We start from the raw sequence: 17420 nt of genomic DNA on the forward strand, positions 1-17420 counted from the left end.
CCAGCATCTCCCCTACTCTCATGTCCCTCTTAGAAGAGCAATCATCACCCTAAATTCCAAGCATCTCTTCCCTCTCTGTTTCCTTTCCAAGCTCTGAGGGACATGGGCCAGAGGTGCTGACTCTTTTTTTGTATCCAGCGTCCAGGACAGTCCTTGGTCCTCAAGCTTTGCCCACCAGAATCAGCCCCATGCAGAGGGACCCAGAGGGTACCTTAAATCCGTTCTCAAACTCTCCACTGAAAACAGTGTCTAGGAGTATAGGAGCAGGAATGAATCCTGAGACGAGAGTGCGAAAATCAAATCACAGGAAATTTAAAGCCACCTTCACTCCACAAAGGATTCTCGTGTTCACTCATAAATCCAAGCCCGTAATCGGCAAGCACTTATTGATCATGCTGCTCCCCTGACGTGCGGTAGGCACCTTATATATGTGCACTCAGTTAAGCCTCACAACTTTGCTATGATCCTGGTTTTAGAGATGAGGAAATTGACTCTGGCAGGCAGAGTAACTTGCCTGTGAGGAACATAAAAATGGGGAAAGGTGGCCCTGCCCTCAGGAAGGAAGGGCAGAGTCCTCCTGCAAAGATGGGCTGGAGAGTGGCAGTTCATAGGATCTGTGGAGGAGGAAGGGGTTTGAGCTGAGGCATGCGCAATACCCAGAATTAAGTCCCTGTGGAAGGGGAGGTGACGGGAGAGGGGAGGTGACTGACAGGACAGGAGAAGTGTGCTCTCAACAGGGCTAACAGAGAGAGTTAGGTGAGCTGGTTTAGGGGACATAAGGCCCCTAAGCAGGTACTCTGAAAAGAGGAAGAAGCAGTTTGGAGAGCAGGTGACTGCAAGCAGAGAGAATCACTGGGAATGATGTGTGGCAGAACTGGGACATAGGTCAGACTTGGGAGGACAAAAATGAGAACAAAAGGAGGGGATGGAGACGATTTGGAGACAGGGCTGCTGCAGAGGCTGTTGACTTCGGGAGGTGGAGAAGCCTTTGCCTTTTATTACCTGACCACCACCCATCCCAGAGCTTTCACAAGGGATACACTATTAGGACGCGGGACATTTGGCTCTCAGGAGGACCACGCCTGAGCTCAAGACCCTGAGTCTGACCTTTCACTTGAGTCATAGGCTTAGTTCTGACCTTAGCTGCTCTTTTGCAAGGAAGTTTCCCATCCTGAGCAAAACAAGGGCAAAGTTCACTGAGTCTGTAGCTGGGAAGTCTGGGAAATGTGAGAGAGCATCAGGAAGCCCATGGGTTTTCTGACTTTCCATTCCAGCATTTTGTGTCTTCAAGACACAAAATGCAAAGTAAGGCTCATATTAAATAAGACTGGTATGGATGAGCCTGATATCCCTCAAGGGTATGGTAACAAGGTGGGGGGGTGGGAGGTAAGCGCTGAGCGGGAGGCCAGAGTGTCTGGGCTTAGAAGAGTTTCTGCTCCACTCTGCTCCTCTATCCTCTCTGTGGTGATGGAAGATTGGTGCAGCACCCACCCCGAGAATCACTGTGCACCCTCAGAGCTCTGGGAAGAATACCTGAGACAGAGCGAGCATTCGGTAAGCATAGCTATTATTACTATTGTGTCACGTGATTCCAGCAGGGCTAAAATAAGACACGAAGGCGCCCTGCTCCCAGACATCAAAGATCTTTTTCAGGAAACATTCAAAAATAAGTCTTGGCCTCTTCCCAACACTTGCTAGTCCCAGGAAGGAGATTCTGAATTTTCAGAACCTTTGGAGAGCTCTCCCTTCTGCATACTTTCCTTTGAACTCTGACCTCCACTTCATATGCACGCATAAATGTGCACACGTGCACACATGCACACACACAGCTGCTATCTTGGTAGTACTGGTACTGATTGACCTAGGTTCTGGTACCAAAGGGCAACCCTTTGTAGTGCACACAGAGCCAAAGAGAAGAAACTGTCCCCTCTGTATAGCTTCCAGCCAGCCTCGGCCACCCGTTCAATGTCAAGTTTTTGGTTAACATAAAGGATCTAAATTGGCTCGCAAAGTTAGCCTGGTGCACAGGGGAGCAGTGGTCATTTCTTGAGGTCTAACTCAAAGGTCTGTTTTCTTTAGGGTAAGTGGGTATTCTGACCTTGTTACACCTGTCGGCACCTGCCACAGAGACATCTCAAGGAGAAGGACTGGAGCTAGATACAGAAGTACTTCAGAGAGTAGTGGCCGCAACCCTGAGAACAGAGGGGTGTCTGCTGGTCCCAGAGCGTGTTAGTGTTCATGGTGTTGGCAGAGGGTGGGCAGACAAAGGCAAATCATGATTTAATGTGATGGATCATTAAACTGTGCTTTCGGATGCCAGTTGGTAAATTAGTCCACGTCTGCCTTGTGGAGCTTAGAGAGAAGGGATGGAGCGAGGGAGATTTCACTGACGCTGACTTCTACATGTAATGGTCTATTAATTATTCTGAGATTTTGGCCCTTTCTGGAGTGTAGACACCATTTCTTTTATAAAATGATGATGGTAGGTGGTAGGTAGAATATGTGAGCCACAGTCCAATGGGACTCAGTCTCTCCCATGAGGAAGAATTGTTTATCTTCCTAGAGACTTTGGCAAACATGAACATCCTACCTTTTAAACCAGGCTGGTATAGCCTGAGCCACAGAGAGAGCTAAGGGCACACTAGGCAAGATCCTCGGTGTTCTTGCTGGGATAGTTGAACCTCCTACTCACTTCACTGTGGCCTGTGCTCTAACCTCTAACTCTTACTCAGTTTCTCTGGCTTGCTTGGTCCCTGTACTCTTGACTTTGGCCCTTTCTCCCTTGTGTTGACATCAGCCATAGCTTGGTAAAGAACATTTCCCCCTCTGGGCCCCTGGGCAGCTCTCCTGCTTCCACTTCACTTGTCCACGCACTCATTCTTCAGACTTGCATTGCTTGCTGTGTTTACTTGCCATACTAGGTGCAGAGTGAGAACTGCAATCTTTGCCTACTCTGCCACCATAATCAGTAGAAGAGACAGAAAAGTAACTTCACAAGGCATGGTAGTAAATTACAACAATGAGGTGGATGTAGAGTCCCAGAAAGGCAAGATAAGGAGAGGAAGCAGGGAAGAACACCCATAGAACAGTAGTTTTCAACCTGTGGGTCTCCACCCTCACCCTCACAGGGCTTGTATATCTGATATCTTGTCTATCAGATATTTACATTATGATTCATAACTAGCAAAATTATAGTTACAAAGTGGCAATAAAATAATTTTATGGTTGGGAGTCACTATTAAAGGGTTGCAGCATTAGGAAGGTTGAGAAGCACTGCCGTAGAAGAAAACATCATTTCACATATACAGAAGGATGGTACCTATCCACCCAGGACGGACAAAGAGCAGGTGGATGACTGAGGGTGTGGCAAGCTGCAGTCAGAAGATCCCAGGGTGGATGGTAAGCCGTGGTTAGGAGTCTCGGCTGTATTCTGTGAACAGTTAGATAGCACTGAAAGGAGCAAAGGTGTGACTTCAGGCAGGTCACTCCAGTGGCTGAAGCTCCGGGGGCTGAGAGGAGAGCTGGAAAAGCCTGGATGGGAATGTAGAGAAACAGCCAGATGGAAAGATAAGGAAGACAAATTACCAAGCTAGGCTTAATTAGGGGTGGGTATGAGGGAGAGGGAATTGGAGTTAGAAGCCATTTCCTGGGCTGGGGCACATGGTTGATAACGAGCTGGGGAATCGTCACACGTGAGAGACTGAGAGTGAGTGAACTTATTGATGGGGGTACCCAGGAGATGATGCTCACTGGTGAGTTAAGTTAGCTGGGGTGCTAGTGAGCAAGCAGGCAGCGGATGGCCCAGAAAGAAGGAAGATTCGGAAAAGCAAGGCCTAGGAAAAAGTATGTGGAGCAGCAGGGCTTCTGGTGAGGGAAAGAGGAGGGAAGTCAAGAGGATATGGCTAGAAGGAGTCAGCCATGGGCCATCTCACCAAGGCCAAACATACCTCATAGCATGACAAATAAGATGGTGGCTGTGAAGCTATCACTGAGTCAGCCATACGAAGACATAATGGGAACTTTGCCAGGGGTATCTCAGAGGAGAGGGTGGTAAAAGGGCCCTTGAAGACTGTGGTAACTGATGACATTGAGTGGATGGGGTGACACTGTGCAGATGGGGACTGTCTGTAGTGTCTGATAGGTTCCTCAGCCTGAGGGCTTTAAGAAAACCGAAGAAGTTCAGTCACTAAAAACCAAAAAGCTCATCTCTGCCTCACCGCAGTCACCTTGGGTAGGGCAGTCCGCTGTTCTGGTCCTCAGTTTCTTCATTTGAAAAAAAAAAAGCAAGGAACAGCTGGAGGCAACGATTTCTAAACTGATTGACACCACATACAATTCTGTTTGGTATAATATGTGATATGCTGTAGGAAATCAATAGCTGTATTTGAGTTTCCAGTATATAGGAACTTGTATGTACTGTGGAAGTGGGGAAAGGGCAAGGGAGCAGATGTGCTAGGTTTTGAGGGGGAAGTTTAGGTAATAGAGAACCCCCGAAAGTCTCAGAACCTCTAAAAGGTCCATATTCACCCATGAGACACGAAGAGTAATATTTTATAAAGCTAATCTAATCTTTATCTAATATCATCTGCAAAATTCTTTTGGCCCTTGACTATTTTACTCACCAACCATGTAGACGTTTCTCAGAAATACCGTCCAGCAGCTCACAATGACGGGGCCAGTTAAACAGATGATCTTCCTAGCCCCTTCTAGCTGGATGTTACATCAGATTTTTGGCAGAGGGATGGGTCAAAGGAAGGTCTTCCAGCTGTTGCTGGTGACTCTAAGTCAAAAACAGATATGGAGCATTTAAGCAAGTCAGAGCACTATGGTCTCATACCCTCCTGCCCACTGCCTACTTATCTTCCTAGTTTGTCATGACAGACCCCATGGGACTCTCTTACCTCACCAGGAGGCAGGGTGTTCAGAACTGATTTCTGAAATCGTCGTTCTCATCTTCAGCCTGCAATTAATCAGACCGTGGAAGTGGCCTAGAAGTGTCAAGACATAGATTTTCTGAGAGATCTCATGCTGCAGGAAGTAGAGAGCTAATACGTTTAGGAGGTGCTGATGTTCTCCAAATAACATGAAATGCACACCCATAACTGGACTGGCAGAGACTTAGAGGCAAAGGAACACTTGTGGGCCTAACTAGAACTGCCCTGAGACCAGGTACCCGGCAGCATGGCCTTGTGGACTCAAAAGGAGGAACATCTGTGGTAACATTGAGGACAACATTTAAAAATAACAAAAAAACAAAAACTTATAATTCTGCAAGAGAATTTAGCCTCAGTGCCCTGGGGCATCCATTGTATGAAACAAATTCACTTCCATCATTGTAGGTGGTCCGGGGAAGAAGTAAGAAAACATTCATTCCAGGTGGCCCCTGGCCATCAGATTTCAGAACTATGGAAGACTATGGGAGGAACATCTTGAATTGGGGCCATCCTCAGACATTTACTGAAATGATGCCCAAAGTAGGAAATAAAGGGGGGGGGGAAGGGAGGAGAGAGGGAGAGAGGGGGAAAAAAAAGAAAAAAGATCCTCCAAATACTAGTTTGTCTCTGTATGTAGAATCCTCAAGATATTACTTACTTAGTATTATCTTGTGAATGGAGCCCAGCAGAGCAGGGACAAAGGGTTCCAGGGGGACTCTCGGGCCACAGTGTGTTGAAGAGAGACAGAACAAGTTGCGATTCCATGACTCTTCCTCCAAGTACCCAAGGAAATTTATGTTTTATCTGGGTAAGCTTGATGATGATGATGGTCCTTCTCCTCCACTTCCCCCTCTCCTTGCTCCTTCCACTCCTCTTCTTCCTTCTTCTCCTTCTCCTAATGTAGCCAAGGGTGCCGGTATTAATCTATTTTTGTATAACAATCTCACCAAAAGGTGATGACAGTGTTTCTCCGCCTGTGGGTTGCAGCCCCCACAGGGTTTTGTGTATCAGATATTTACATTACAATTCATAACAGTAGTAAAATCACACTTAGGAAGTAACAAAAAAAAGTAATTTTATGTTTGGGGATCATCACAGCATTGAGGAACTTTATTTAAGGGTAGAAGCAGTAGGAAAGTTGAGAACCATTGGGTTGTAGCTTAAAATGACTTTTGCCTTCTCATAGTTTCTATGAGTCAGAAATTCTGGCATGGCATAAGTGAGCCCTCTACTTCAGAGAGCCTCCCCTGCTGCCACCCAAGAGTCAGTCACCCAGCACGGTGGCCATCCCAGAGGCTGACTGGAGGAGACTCATCCTCCAGTTTCCCTCACTTGGCTTTTAGTGAGATTTGGTTAATGACAGTTGTGTGTGGAGCTCTACAACATGGCAGCATATTTCCCCAAGTGTGTAAGCCAGGCTCTTGTGCCTTAGTCATGAAAGGGTGAGAAATAATTTATCTCCACTTTCTCCTTCTCCCTAACACCACAGCCAGAGAAGTAAAAGCAACACAACCATGTGGCTCCCAATGAGGTAGGACTAACTTCTTAGGAGAGAGTTGTGTGTGCCTGAGTGTGCAAGCAGATGAGGAACAGTGTTGGGGAACACACTTGTGCTCTACCTCCACCTGCTATTTCACCTGCCATTCCACCTGCCACTCCACCTGCCGTTCCACTTGCCACTCCACCTGCCGTTCCACCTGCCACTCCACCTGCCATTCCACCTGCCACTCCACCTGCCATTCCACCTGCCATTCTACCTGCCATTCACTTTGTCATCTGTTTCAACCCAGGAGGCACCTCAGAGACGCACTGACTCCTCTTCTCCTTTCTCATCACCGCTACACAACTTACAATGCTCCATGCTTGAGGAAGATGGATGAAGGGAGACAGACAGACTAGGGACCAGAGACCTTTTCCTTATATATACTCTGCTCCTCAGCAGGGAGTCCCTAAGTTATACAAAGGAAAGGGTTATGCAAAGAGGTTGGATTGGGGGCCATCTTTAAAGATGTGAATCATGTGACCAGCCAAGTCCTTAGCAGGTCACCTGCCTGCTTTGGCCTACTTTCCCCCTTCTGTCTATCCCGAGATTCAATAACATATTAAGCAATTAAAATTTAGCTTCATGAGAGTCGAATAACTCTTACGTCACTGCAAGTGTCTTTATGAGAGAAGGGATGTCTCTAAACTACGAGAGGGTAGCTGTTGAGGCGAGAAGTGGGAGCGGCACGTGTTTACGTGGATGAACAAATTAATCTGCACGTGAAATCCCAGTGAAATTGACATGAAATAAAAATTTCATGCCTTACAGTGTATCCGTGTCACCCATGAAATGAGATTAAAAGGAATTGCTGATTTTACACGCGTCAGACTTTCCTATGCCATCTGCGTCTTGCGCTTCTAAAGAATCAGGTGCAAACTTGGGGGTCAGCCAGAGTTGGCATTTTGTATTTTATGTTCATCTCCTTCTTTTCCCCTTGAGATCAGGTGTCCTTCCACAGAACAGAGCTCAGAGTGGATTAGATGTTTTCTGCTTGAAAAACAAGATCTGATTCCAAAAGCCAGTAGCAAACTCGCTGCACCCTGCCTGAGAGCACCAGAAAGGTCTCTGGCCCCAGGGCTGGCTGGCTCCCTTCCCCCGCCTGCCTCATGTCCATAGTTATGCGCTGGTGATGAGGAAGTGACAGTGTCTCTGAGGCTTCTCCTGTGTTGGGGTAAACGGCAACAAGAATGGCAGCTGGAGGAGGAGCAGGAAGGGTGTTCCCTATCCCACCCCACCCTACCTGCTTGCACAGGGGACTCCCCTGGGCACACACAGTCCCATCCCTATTGTGAGTCATAGGCCTGTGTGTCCCTTTATCTCCCTGGCTGCTAAGTTAGACCAATAGAACCTATGGAGAGAAATTGTTTTCTCACAAGGGGACTGACCTTCTAGAGAGCAGCTGGGAGTGTGGGGTCTGCTTAGGATCAGATGCCTGGGAAGCATTTGACGCAGCCTTGCAAGGGACACATCATTCCTACTGGGTGAGATTCCTAGTGGGCAGCATCTCCCTTGGGGTGCCCTCCCAGAAAGCATCTCCCTATGCCTGCCCTGCAGCCCAATCTCCTAGGCAGATCTCTGGTTTCTAGAACCCATAGAAACTCCTTTTTCTGAGTGTAGTTTGAGTGTGGGGCACATACGTGCCCACAGTGTGAAGAGGCACAGAGCATTCATGAGTAACAACTCAGCTGGTCTGGCATGAGAGTGTTATAGCACGGGATAAGCCCTACACATCTGGCTGTAGCCCCCTTCATGTGCTTCACTGATGCAGCCTCTCTCTGGCTGCCTCCTTATTACTCCTGAGTCCACCTTGGTTGGGGGGAGCCCAGTGGAGCATATTTATCATGGTAGACAGGAAGACGAAATGGAAGAACAGATTGGAGCCCTGTTCCAACCTTTAAAGACTCCCCCTATCCCCAGTGACCTACTTCCTCCAACTAGGTCCCCTACCTCCCGACATAGCACCATTCCACACTGGGCCAACCCAGCATTTAAAACAGAAACCAGAGTAAGGGTATTCCATGTTCAAACCAGAAGATTAGTAAATCTGGAAAACAATAGCCACTTTCTAAGCTATTATGAATATTACGCCCCCAAGGCACTCCATACAGTGACTGGAAGTAAGGGTTCCACCAGTGGTCATTTAACTACACTATGTGGTGGGTGTTGTTACCGCCACTAACCAGAAGACTAAGGGTCAGAGAAGGGACATTGTTGCTGAATCCCAATCAACTGCTTATCCTGAGAATCTTCCATGCCAGGCCGTCTGATTCTTGCTGTGTCATGTTGCACATTTGTATGGCACCCTTCACCTAGATCTGGCCATGCTGCCCACTCAGTAACTGCCCTCCATCTCTCCCTTCCAGGGTGCCAGAGCCCTCTGCCAGGCTCACAGCCATTGAGCGGCTCTCCTCTATGCCAGCCTCCTGTATGCCAACCTCATAGTAATAATAATAATGTTTTCACTAAGTTTTGAAGTTAGCTGGCCTGCCTCTCTGTCACCCCCTCTGGTTTTTATCCTCCAGCATAAAATCCCAAATGGTTTCTAATTTACGATCAAGTATTTTTTCCCCAGCATGTAGTGAGAGGAAGACCATGTGCTCCAGGACCGCAGGGACCAACCACGAAGGGCTCCTAACCCATTAACAAAACAGGGGTGACCATGACCATCATTGTGTTCTCCCTCGTTGGCAGCTGTAGTATTTTACAAATATGTGGGATAAAAAAGGAGGGTGCTGTGTGCCTCTGTGTGCATCATCACCGTGGTAACTGGCAGGCATGTTTCTAATGCACTGAGGTTGTCATGTTCATCTGGGTGTGGGGAGGGGGCAAGGATATAACAATTCACAGCTGGGTGAGGGAAGAGTGGGGTAAGGCTCCACCTATGCCCAGGGTTGGCCTCAGAACTGCTCCCTGGAAGCACCTTCAGCCAGTGACACTGGCCCTTCCCAAGGCTGGGAATCCAGGAGGCACATTAAGCCTTACCAAAAATCATGGATCTCCAATGAGTTTTTCAAAAAAGAAGAGGGTAAAAACTGTCTAAAATCATCCTGGAGGAATGTGCAATTCAGGTGTTGCTGTGGTGGGATTCTCCCGCCTCAAACAGAATGCACATGTGTGTGCACACAAACACAAGCACACACACACACACACACACATCCATTTCCCCCCGTACAGCTAATGCCTTGTCCTCCTGATACAGAGGATGAGCTAAGCGCTCCCACCCTTACCCCATCTTTCCTACTTGCTGGCTCCTCTCTCCAATAAACCCCCTGAATCTTTAATAAATTATCAACATGCTTTCTCGTCCATCTGCTGGTGCCAGACATCAGTATCAGCTGCCTTCTTCACTTCGCTCATGGCCCCAGAGACCTCAGTGTTTGATTCATCTTTTAGGTCCCTCCCACAGAGAGACCACTTACTGTCTGGGCTGACTCTCCTAGGAATGCAGCTTTAAGGATTTGTGTCAGCCTCAAGTTCATATTATCACTTCCTACTGCCTGTCACCAAGTAGGCTGTGGACCAGGCCTTGGACAGCAGGTGACTTCTGTGTGGGACTCGCTGATGACTGTATGCCCTATAGTGCTTGCCCTACGCTAGGGAGTGTGTGGGACACTAGGGACCAGTGCCAGCTAAGGGTCACGAACCCGGTTCCCGCATTCCATGCATGAACCAGGTATGTCCTTTCAGGAGGGAGTTCTGAGCCTCAGTTTACCTTTCTGCCGAGGCTGCTATGAATATCAAACAGGTGAAGGGTGAACCCTTTGAACCACAGCAGAGGCAGAAAAGCTTGGGGAGGGATATGAGTCCGAGGGGGTGAAACACCATCTTACCCTCACTCCTCTGTGGCAGTCTGAGTGGCAGCAGTGTTTTGGCTTCCTGGTTTGACTCCAGGTCAAGCCTGTGTCCTACCCCTTTGGACACAGGAGCTTCCAAGCCCAGGATAATACCACCTAGGTTCCAGCCACTGCTTGTTGCTTTGCTGGTTCTGTTTGCACTCTCCAACCTCCCTTCCTTTTCTACCCTGTGAACTCGCATCTCTAGCCAATACACACTACGCTTCCCTTAGAGGCTGGTTCACCTATTTTCTGCCCCCATTTCCTTGGCACTTGTCAAATGCTTCGCCTATCTAAATTCTGCCCTATCAGATGGGCCAAGGCAGTTTCTTTATTAGCCAATGACCTTCCTCCATCAACTGTCAGTACTGATGGAGATGCCCACCAAAGACACCTTTCCAACATAAGAAAGATCCAGTTGGGCACAGCGGGAGTCACCTGATGTTAGAAATAGTAACCATTGTGGTGGCCAAAGACCTCAGTCTAAAGCCAGCCACACTGAACCTCACAGAAGTGAAAGTGGGAAGTACACTTTAACACATTGGCACAGGAGACCACTTCCTAAATATAACCCAGTAGCAAAGACACCGAGAGAAACAATTAATAAATGGGACCTCCTGAAACTGAGAAGCTTCTGTAAAGTAAAGAACATGGTCAACAAGACAAAATGGCAATTTACAGAATGGGAAAAGATCTTCATCAATCCCACATCAGACAGAGGGCTGATCTCCAAAATATACAAAGAACTCAAGAAATTGGTCATCAAAAGTACAAATAATCCAGTAAAAAAAATGGGGTACAGACCTAAACAGAGAGCTCTCAACAGAGAAATCTAAAATGGCTGGAAGATACTTAAGAAAATGCTCAACATTCTTAGCCATCAGAGAAATGCAAATCAAAACAACCCTCAGATTCCGTCTTATACCTGTAAGAATGGCCAAGATCAAAAACACTGATGACAACTTAAGCTGGAGAGGATGTGGGGTAAAGGGAACACTCCTTCATTGCTGGTGGGAATGCAAACTGATACAGCCACTTTGGATATCACTAAGGCGATTTCTCAGAAAATTAGGAAACAACCTTCCTCAAGATCTTGCAATACCATTTTGGGTATATATCCAAGGGATGCTCAATCGTGCCACAAGGACATGTGCTCAACTATGTTCATAGCAGCATTATTTGTCATAGGCAGAACCTAGAAACAACCTAAATGTAATTCAACCAAAGAGTGATAAGGAAAATGTGGTACATTTACACAATGGAATACTACACAACAGAAAAAAATAATGACATCTTGAAATTTTCAGGCAAATGGATGGATCTAGAAAACATCATATTGAGTGAGGTAACCCAAACAATTATATGTACTCAGTTATTAGTTTTTAAACGTAAAGCAAAGAAAACCAGCCTACAAATCACAATCCCAGAGAACCATGACAACAATGAGGACACTAAGAGAGACATACATGAATCTAATCTACGTGAGAAGTAGAAAAAGACAAGTTGGGAGCATGAGGACCATGGGAGAGGGTAAAAGGGGAGGGGAGAGAAAGAGAGGGGAGCATAGAAAAATATATAGCTCAATAAAAACAATTTTAATAAAGAAAAAGAAAAAATAGTAACCATGTGACTTTGCCTAGCACCCTTTGCGACCTGTCATAATGATCAAGGAGGAAATTTACAAGTTAAGGGTCACCATCTCCATTGTGTGGGTGAAAAACATAAAGCCTCATAGTCACAAGTAAGTAACCCTGCGGCATAACTGGGCCTCAGGGGCAAAGAGTGCTTACGGCATTTGGTTCAAATGGCTTGGACGTACTTAAGATAGGCTACGCCCACAGCCTCTGTGTCTGTGCCCAGATCCTTGGGGAGAGTTTGGACTAACCCTGCTCCACAGAGGAGCAGGTAGCAGCCTGTAAAAGTGGCCGATTTGCTCAAGATCTCATGCTGGCAGGTGGTATCCAGAGTCCCAGACCATGAGTCTGTGGGCTGCTCTACCCCATTTTCTATCCATCCTCACCTTACCCTATGGGATCCGACATTTTCAACAGAGCCTTCTTGACACTTCAGGCTTCTGCCTGTGTGCACAGCCTTCTGGTCCCTGTGCATTGATCTGCCTCTCTTCCCAGCAGGCATCTTCGAGGCGAGCAAAGTAGTGCCTGTGCCTAGAAGCTCTGCAATCAATTAGCAACTCCAAAGACCGCCATTCTCCCTCAACTTCCCCCAAATAAATCATGAAAGCTGAGGCCTGACTGCAGAGGATCGCCAAGCACCTTCCCCCATGGCAGAGCCACAACAGCTAGATGTCCTGGCAGTGGTGGCATCCAGAGTTACCTTTCTCTCCCTGTTTCTGAGGGAGAGCAGGAGGCTACACTAAGATCTCTCACCTTACTTCCCTTTGCATAGATAATTTGTCCAGCCTACTCCCTGGTCTCAGGCTCATTCTTCCTGGAGCATTTATTTCTGCCCACCCTACTGCCTGGGTCTCTCTCCAAGATCCTCCATGTCCTTATGGGTCCTATAATCTACCAAGCCAGGACCCCAATACCACCATTCCCCACCCCTTCACCATTGCTCCTAATGAGAGTTGGGGCTCTCTCCAAAGACAGACAGTCCAGCTTCTCAGGAGAGGCTGTTTCCTAGTGTCTCCCTTTCCCTATTATAATAGTTCCTAATGCCCAACAAATCATCTCCGATTAAACTGAGTGGCTTAAAACATCAAAAGGAGCCGGGCAGTGGTGGCGCACGCCTTTAATCCCAGCACTTGGGAGGCAGAGGCAGGCGGATCTCTGTGAGTTCGAGACTAGCCTGGTCTACAAGAGCTAGTTCCAGGACAGGCTCCAAAACCACAGAGAAACCCTGTCTCGAAAAACCAAAAAAAAAAAAAAAAAAAAAAAAAAAACATCAAAAGGCATGTCTTCACTGTATCTGTGGGTCAGGAATTGGGAGCATCTTGGCTGGGCGGTGCTAGCTTAGCATCCCTCATTAGGCTTCAGTCAGTAGTCTGTTGTAGCTATTGTCATAGAAGCCCTGGCTGGAGTGAGTGCACCCACTTCTGATGTAGTCTATTCCTATGGCTGGCTAGCTGGTAGTGGAGAGGGCAGGGGGCCTCAGCCACTATGAGGATGTCTCTCTACAGGCATGTCTGAGTGTCTTCATAGCATGACGGCTGGCTCACCTCCATGTGGCCAAGGAAGAGGCTACCGAGCTTTCAAGGAAGTCACACAGTGGCACATCTACCATATCCTGCTGGCTATATCAGGATTCAGGGAAGGAGGGGACTCCTTAAGAACATAAAAGTTTGTGGGTGGAACTCCCTAGAAGACGTGTGGGTGGGATGCCACACATCTGAGAACCGTAAACGAGCGAGTCTTCTGCTGACTTGGGCATGCATGTCCTGACTTTCCTCCTTCTCTATGAAAGGGAATCTAGTATACATACGTCCCCTTGTGGGGATGCCAACATGGAAGGAGCTATGGTTCTTCCCTGGGTGAAGTTGGTAAAGTTGGGGATACAGTCTCATCATGAGAAGTGCTGGAGGAGACATCTTCTGAATGTCCAGACTATGAGAGTATAAACAACAGGGTATTTGCCTATTGGAGACTATGGAATAGTTTCCCAGCTGAGTCTGGAGGGATGACTAGGAACTCCTCACGTGATAGCAAAAGGGAGGCCATTGCTCCATGTGACATGAGCAATAGCAGAGAGCTCAAGAGCTTGTGAGGCTGTGATTATGAAGCTGGGCTTTATACATCAGGGGCCAGAGAAGGGTCTGGCAGAGCCCTGTGGGATGAAGGAAGACTGCAAAGGAAGGAGCTGTATTGCAACCTGCATGGCTTGGAAACTGACCCACCTGGGACACCAGAGGATATCAAGAAATGGAAGACAGCATATAGAAAACTGACATCAGGTGGGCCATGGCTCTGATGGAGATGTGCCACCAGCAGCATCCCGGACAGTCCACACATCTGTGTCATTCATCTCAACTGAAGAGGCAAGTTTATTGTCTATCGCTGAACCAGGAGGCAACTTCAACTAAGGGAGGAGTCTCTGTAGAGGAACAGTTTCAGGGTGTAGTCAGCCGGGAAGAGGAAACTGCTGTTGATCATTTCTGCACACACTGGTTTTAGCAAAGGAACAGTCATTCACAATATCTGTCCTTGGACCAGACAAAGGCTTCGCCATTTCCCCGAGCCTCACCTGAGAAAGGCTTTGCCGTTTGCCACGGGTCTGAGGCTGTGGGGTCCTTGCCATGTCTGTGTGCTTGTCAACAATACACATTCACTCGGGACTTCATTTGCTCCACACAGAGTTGCAGTCTACTGAGGAGGAGTGGTGAGGAAGAGGAGAACCAACTCTGAGGTGGAACTGACTCGAGTCTCTGGCAGGGGACAGGAAGGCCTGCAGGCCATGGCTTACCTCCCCCGTCATTTCTCCACCGTACTTTCTTCCCTAACTCTTGGTTCTTCTGATACTGACTTCTCTCACGCCTGCGCATGAGCATGCAGTGTTTAAGCGTTTGGTCCCACGGAACAGTGACCACAGCGGGGACATCAGCTCTTTCAGCCCAAGACTGGAGATCTTGAGTGTTTCAGGTCCAGGCTTGTGTGAAAATTTGGTTTAAAATGTGAACCATATTTCTAGAAAAAAATGAAAAGGCATATTTGTACAAATTATTTTTGAACAACTCCAGTGAACCCAGTCCCCTCCAAGCCTCTCTGTGGGTCTCTGGGCTTCCAATTGAAAGCTCAGGAAGGAACAAAAAAAATCAGAACAGGTATCTGACCCCCGCCCACGTTATGTTCTTACTTCTTTTTTCAATGACCTATAACCCCACCCATTATTGAGCCATCCCTCTAATCAAGAGAAACAGGAGGATACACCCAGATGACAGCCTCCACTGGAACTGGCCGCACTTTGGAGGGTCTATTTCCATTATTAAAGCAATTCTCAGACAGCAGGCTGCAATTTTCACTTGAGGCAAGGCATTAAATTGAAATTACCCCAGATGTAATGGTCATACAAAATAATCCTGGACACATGGAAGGAAATGTCTTCTCAGGATCAGACTGTTGCTTATTCTGAGGCTTTGGGGCTGTCTCTTTAAATATATCAGATTGGGGGTGGCAGGGGGCAGGGGCAGGGGGCCAGCAGTTAGATAGAACCCACCTCTGAAGCTGCCAGTTCAGAAGTCAATATGATAAGGCTTCTGTTGGCTTCATCTGCTCTGTGGCCAGAGGCTTGGGTAGGAAGGCTAGAAGGGCCCAGATTTGGGGCAGAGCCCAAGACTTGGAGTTTTGCTCCTGAATCTGTTAGGAAACACTGTACTTGAACTGAGGAATGGGTAAATGACAATACTTGCTCCAAGCCCAGGTTCCCCAGCAGGCGGTGGACACTTAAGTTTTGGTCATTCTTAGATGATGTTCATGGTCCCAGGCTCTTCGGTTTTGCTCTCAGAGTTATCATCTGCTTTTGTTTGCAGATGTTCGCTGCTGGTGTACTGCACGGACCTTCCTCCCACCAGCATCATCATCACCTTCCACAACGAGGCACGCTCCACTCTGCTCAGGACCATCTGCAGGTAAGACGTCTCCCTGCCCGGGGGCTGTCACACAGCCTGATCCTTGGTCAGGCTCATGTCTGCTCCCTGGGCATTCTGCAGGCACGTACCAGGCACTGGCTTATGCATCATGTGCTTCCACTCAGCCTCCCCTCATGTGCTGATGAGAGAGGTCATCATCCCATTTTTAAAGAGAAAGACAAATGCCAATAGTGCCTGGTAACTTGCAGGCATTCAGATATAAATCAAAGGAATGGATAACAAACCCCTTGCCCATCTGTTAGGCTATCTGAAGAACGTGGACTGGTGTAGTCACAACTGATGAAGGATGCTCAGCTTGCTCATTTCATCCCCAGCCTCAGCTAAGATCAGGACCTGGATGTGCCCTGGGCTGCTCATCATGTGCCGCACTTTTCCAAAGCTGAGACAAGGGTGTGATGTGTGGGAAGAGCTGTGGGCAATCCTTAATGTTTGCTCCCTGGGTATCTGCATTCAACTCTGGTCCTGCTTCCCCTGAGCCTTCCTGAAACCTTGACACTTTGTCTCAGTGATGCTCCTGCTCTGAGAGGCTTGTTGTGACAGAGATGACCAGTGGCCTGCCTAGCTTTCCATATGCTCAAGTCTCAGTGCCAACCACAAGCAAACTGGCCCTAGAACATAGAGCAGGGACATGACTGGGAATTGTGCCTCTGGGTTCTTAGGAGACTCTGGCAGGCTTGAGCCACCATTCTCTGGAATGGCCCTCCTTTCTTCTCCCTGACTCCACCTGTCTTATCCAGGTCAGCTGCCTCATTCTCCCTTCCTCTGATCCCCAACAGTAGCTTCCCTGTCCTAATAAGATCAGATAGTAAGGACGATGTGGGCTTCTGCCCTCAGCTGGGGTGGTAAATCGGTCAACAGAGTAAGTCAACAGAAAGAAGCGAGACTTAGAAGTCCCACATCAAGGTCGCATAGCCCAGATACTGGCCCACGTCCTCTCACCTGCCTGTACCGGGAAGCCACAAGGGAGGGCTCATCACTGCTGGTGTAGTGTTGGGGCTTTAAGGGTACAGCCACAGCTTCCAGCACAAAGCCCAGCCTCCCCAGTAAAGTACCCATGGAAAGTTCATGTTTGCTTGCTTTTGTCAACTTAACTCAAGCGAGAATTATTTGAAAAGAGAAGCTTCAGCTGAGAAAAACACTTCTGTCAGATTGCCCATGGTCAAGTCTGTGCGGACATTTTTTAAATTAATAATTGATATGGGAAGGCCCAGATGACTGTGGGCAATGCCATTCCTGGGCAGATCGTCCTGAGTGCTGTAAGAAAGCAGGCTGAGCAAGCCCCAAGAAGCAAGCCAGTAAGCAGCTCCCCTCCATGACCTCTGTATCAGTTCCTGACTCCAGGTGCCTACCCCGACTTCCCCTCAGTGATAGACTGTGTCCTGAGGGTTATGTCAGAGTAAAACTTTTCCTCCCACGTTGTTTTTGGTTGTGGTGTTTTATCACAGTACTAGAAACCCTAACTACGACACTTCATATCCCAGAGGAACATGGTTTGTTAGGCAGCACGT

At 47.8% G+C, this 17420-nt stretch overlaps 1 protein-coding gene across 1 annotated transcript in view; it reads left to right on the forward strand.

Moving 5' to 3' along the window:
- The window catches only part of Galnt14 (polypeptide N-acetylgalactosaminyltransferase 14), a 221904-nt gene that overhangs the window by 149027 nt on the left and 55457 nt on the right, over positions 1 to 17420 (forward strand). The window contains exon 3 of the mRNA XM_057771323.1: positions 15793 to 15891. Within this exon, the coding sequence (XP_057627306.1) occupies positions 15793 to 15891 (99 nt within the window). The remainder of the gene's footprint in view (positions 1 to 15792; positions 15892 to 17420) is intronic.

This window comes from Chionomys nivalis, chromosome 1 (assembly GCF_950005125.1).
Source record: "Chionomys nivalis chromosome 1, mChiNiv1.1, whole genome shotgun sequence".
NCBI lineage: Eukaryota > Metazoa > Chordata > Mammalia > Rodentia > Cricetidae > Chionomys > Chionomys nivalis.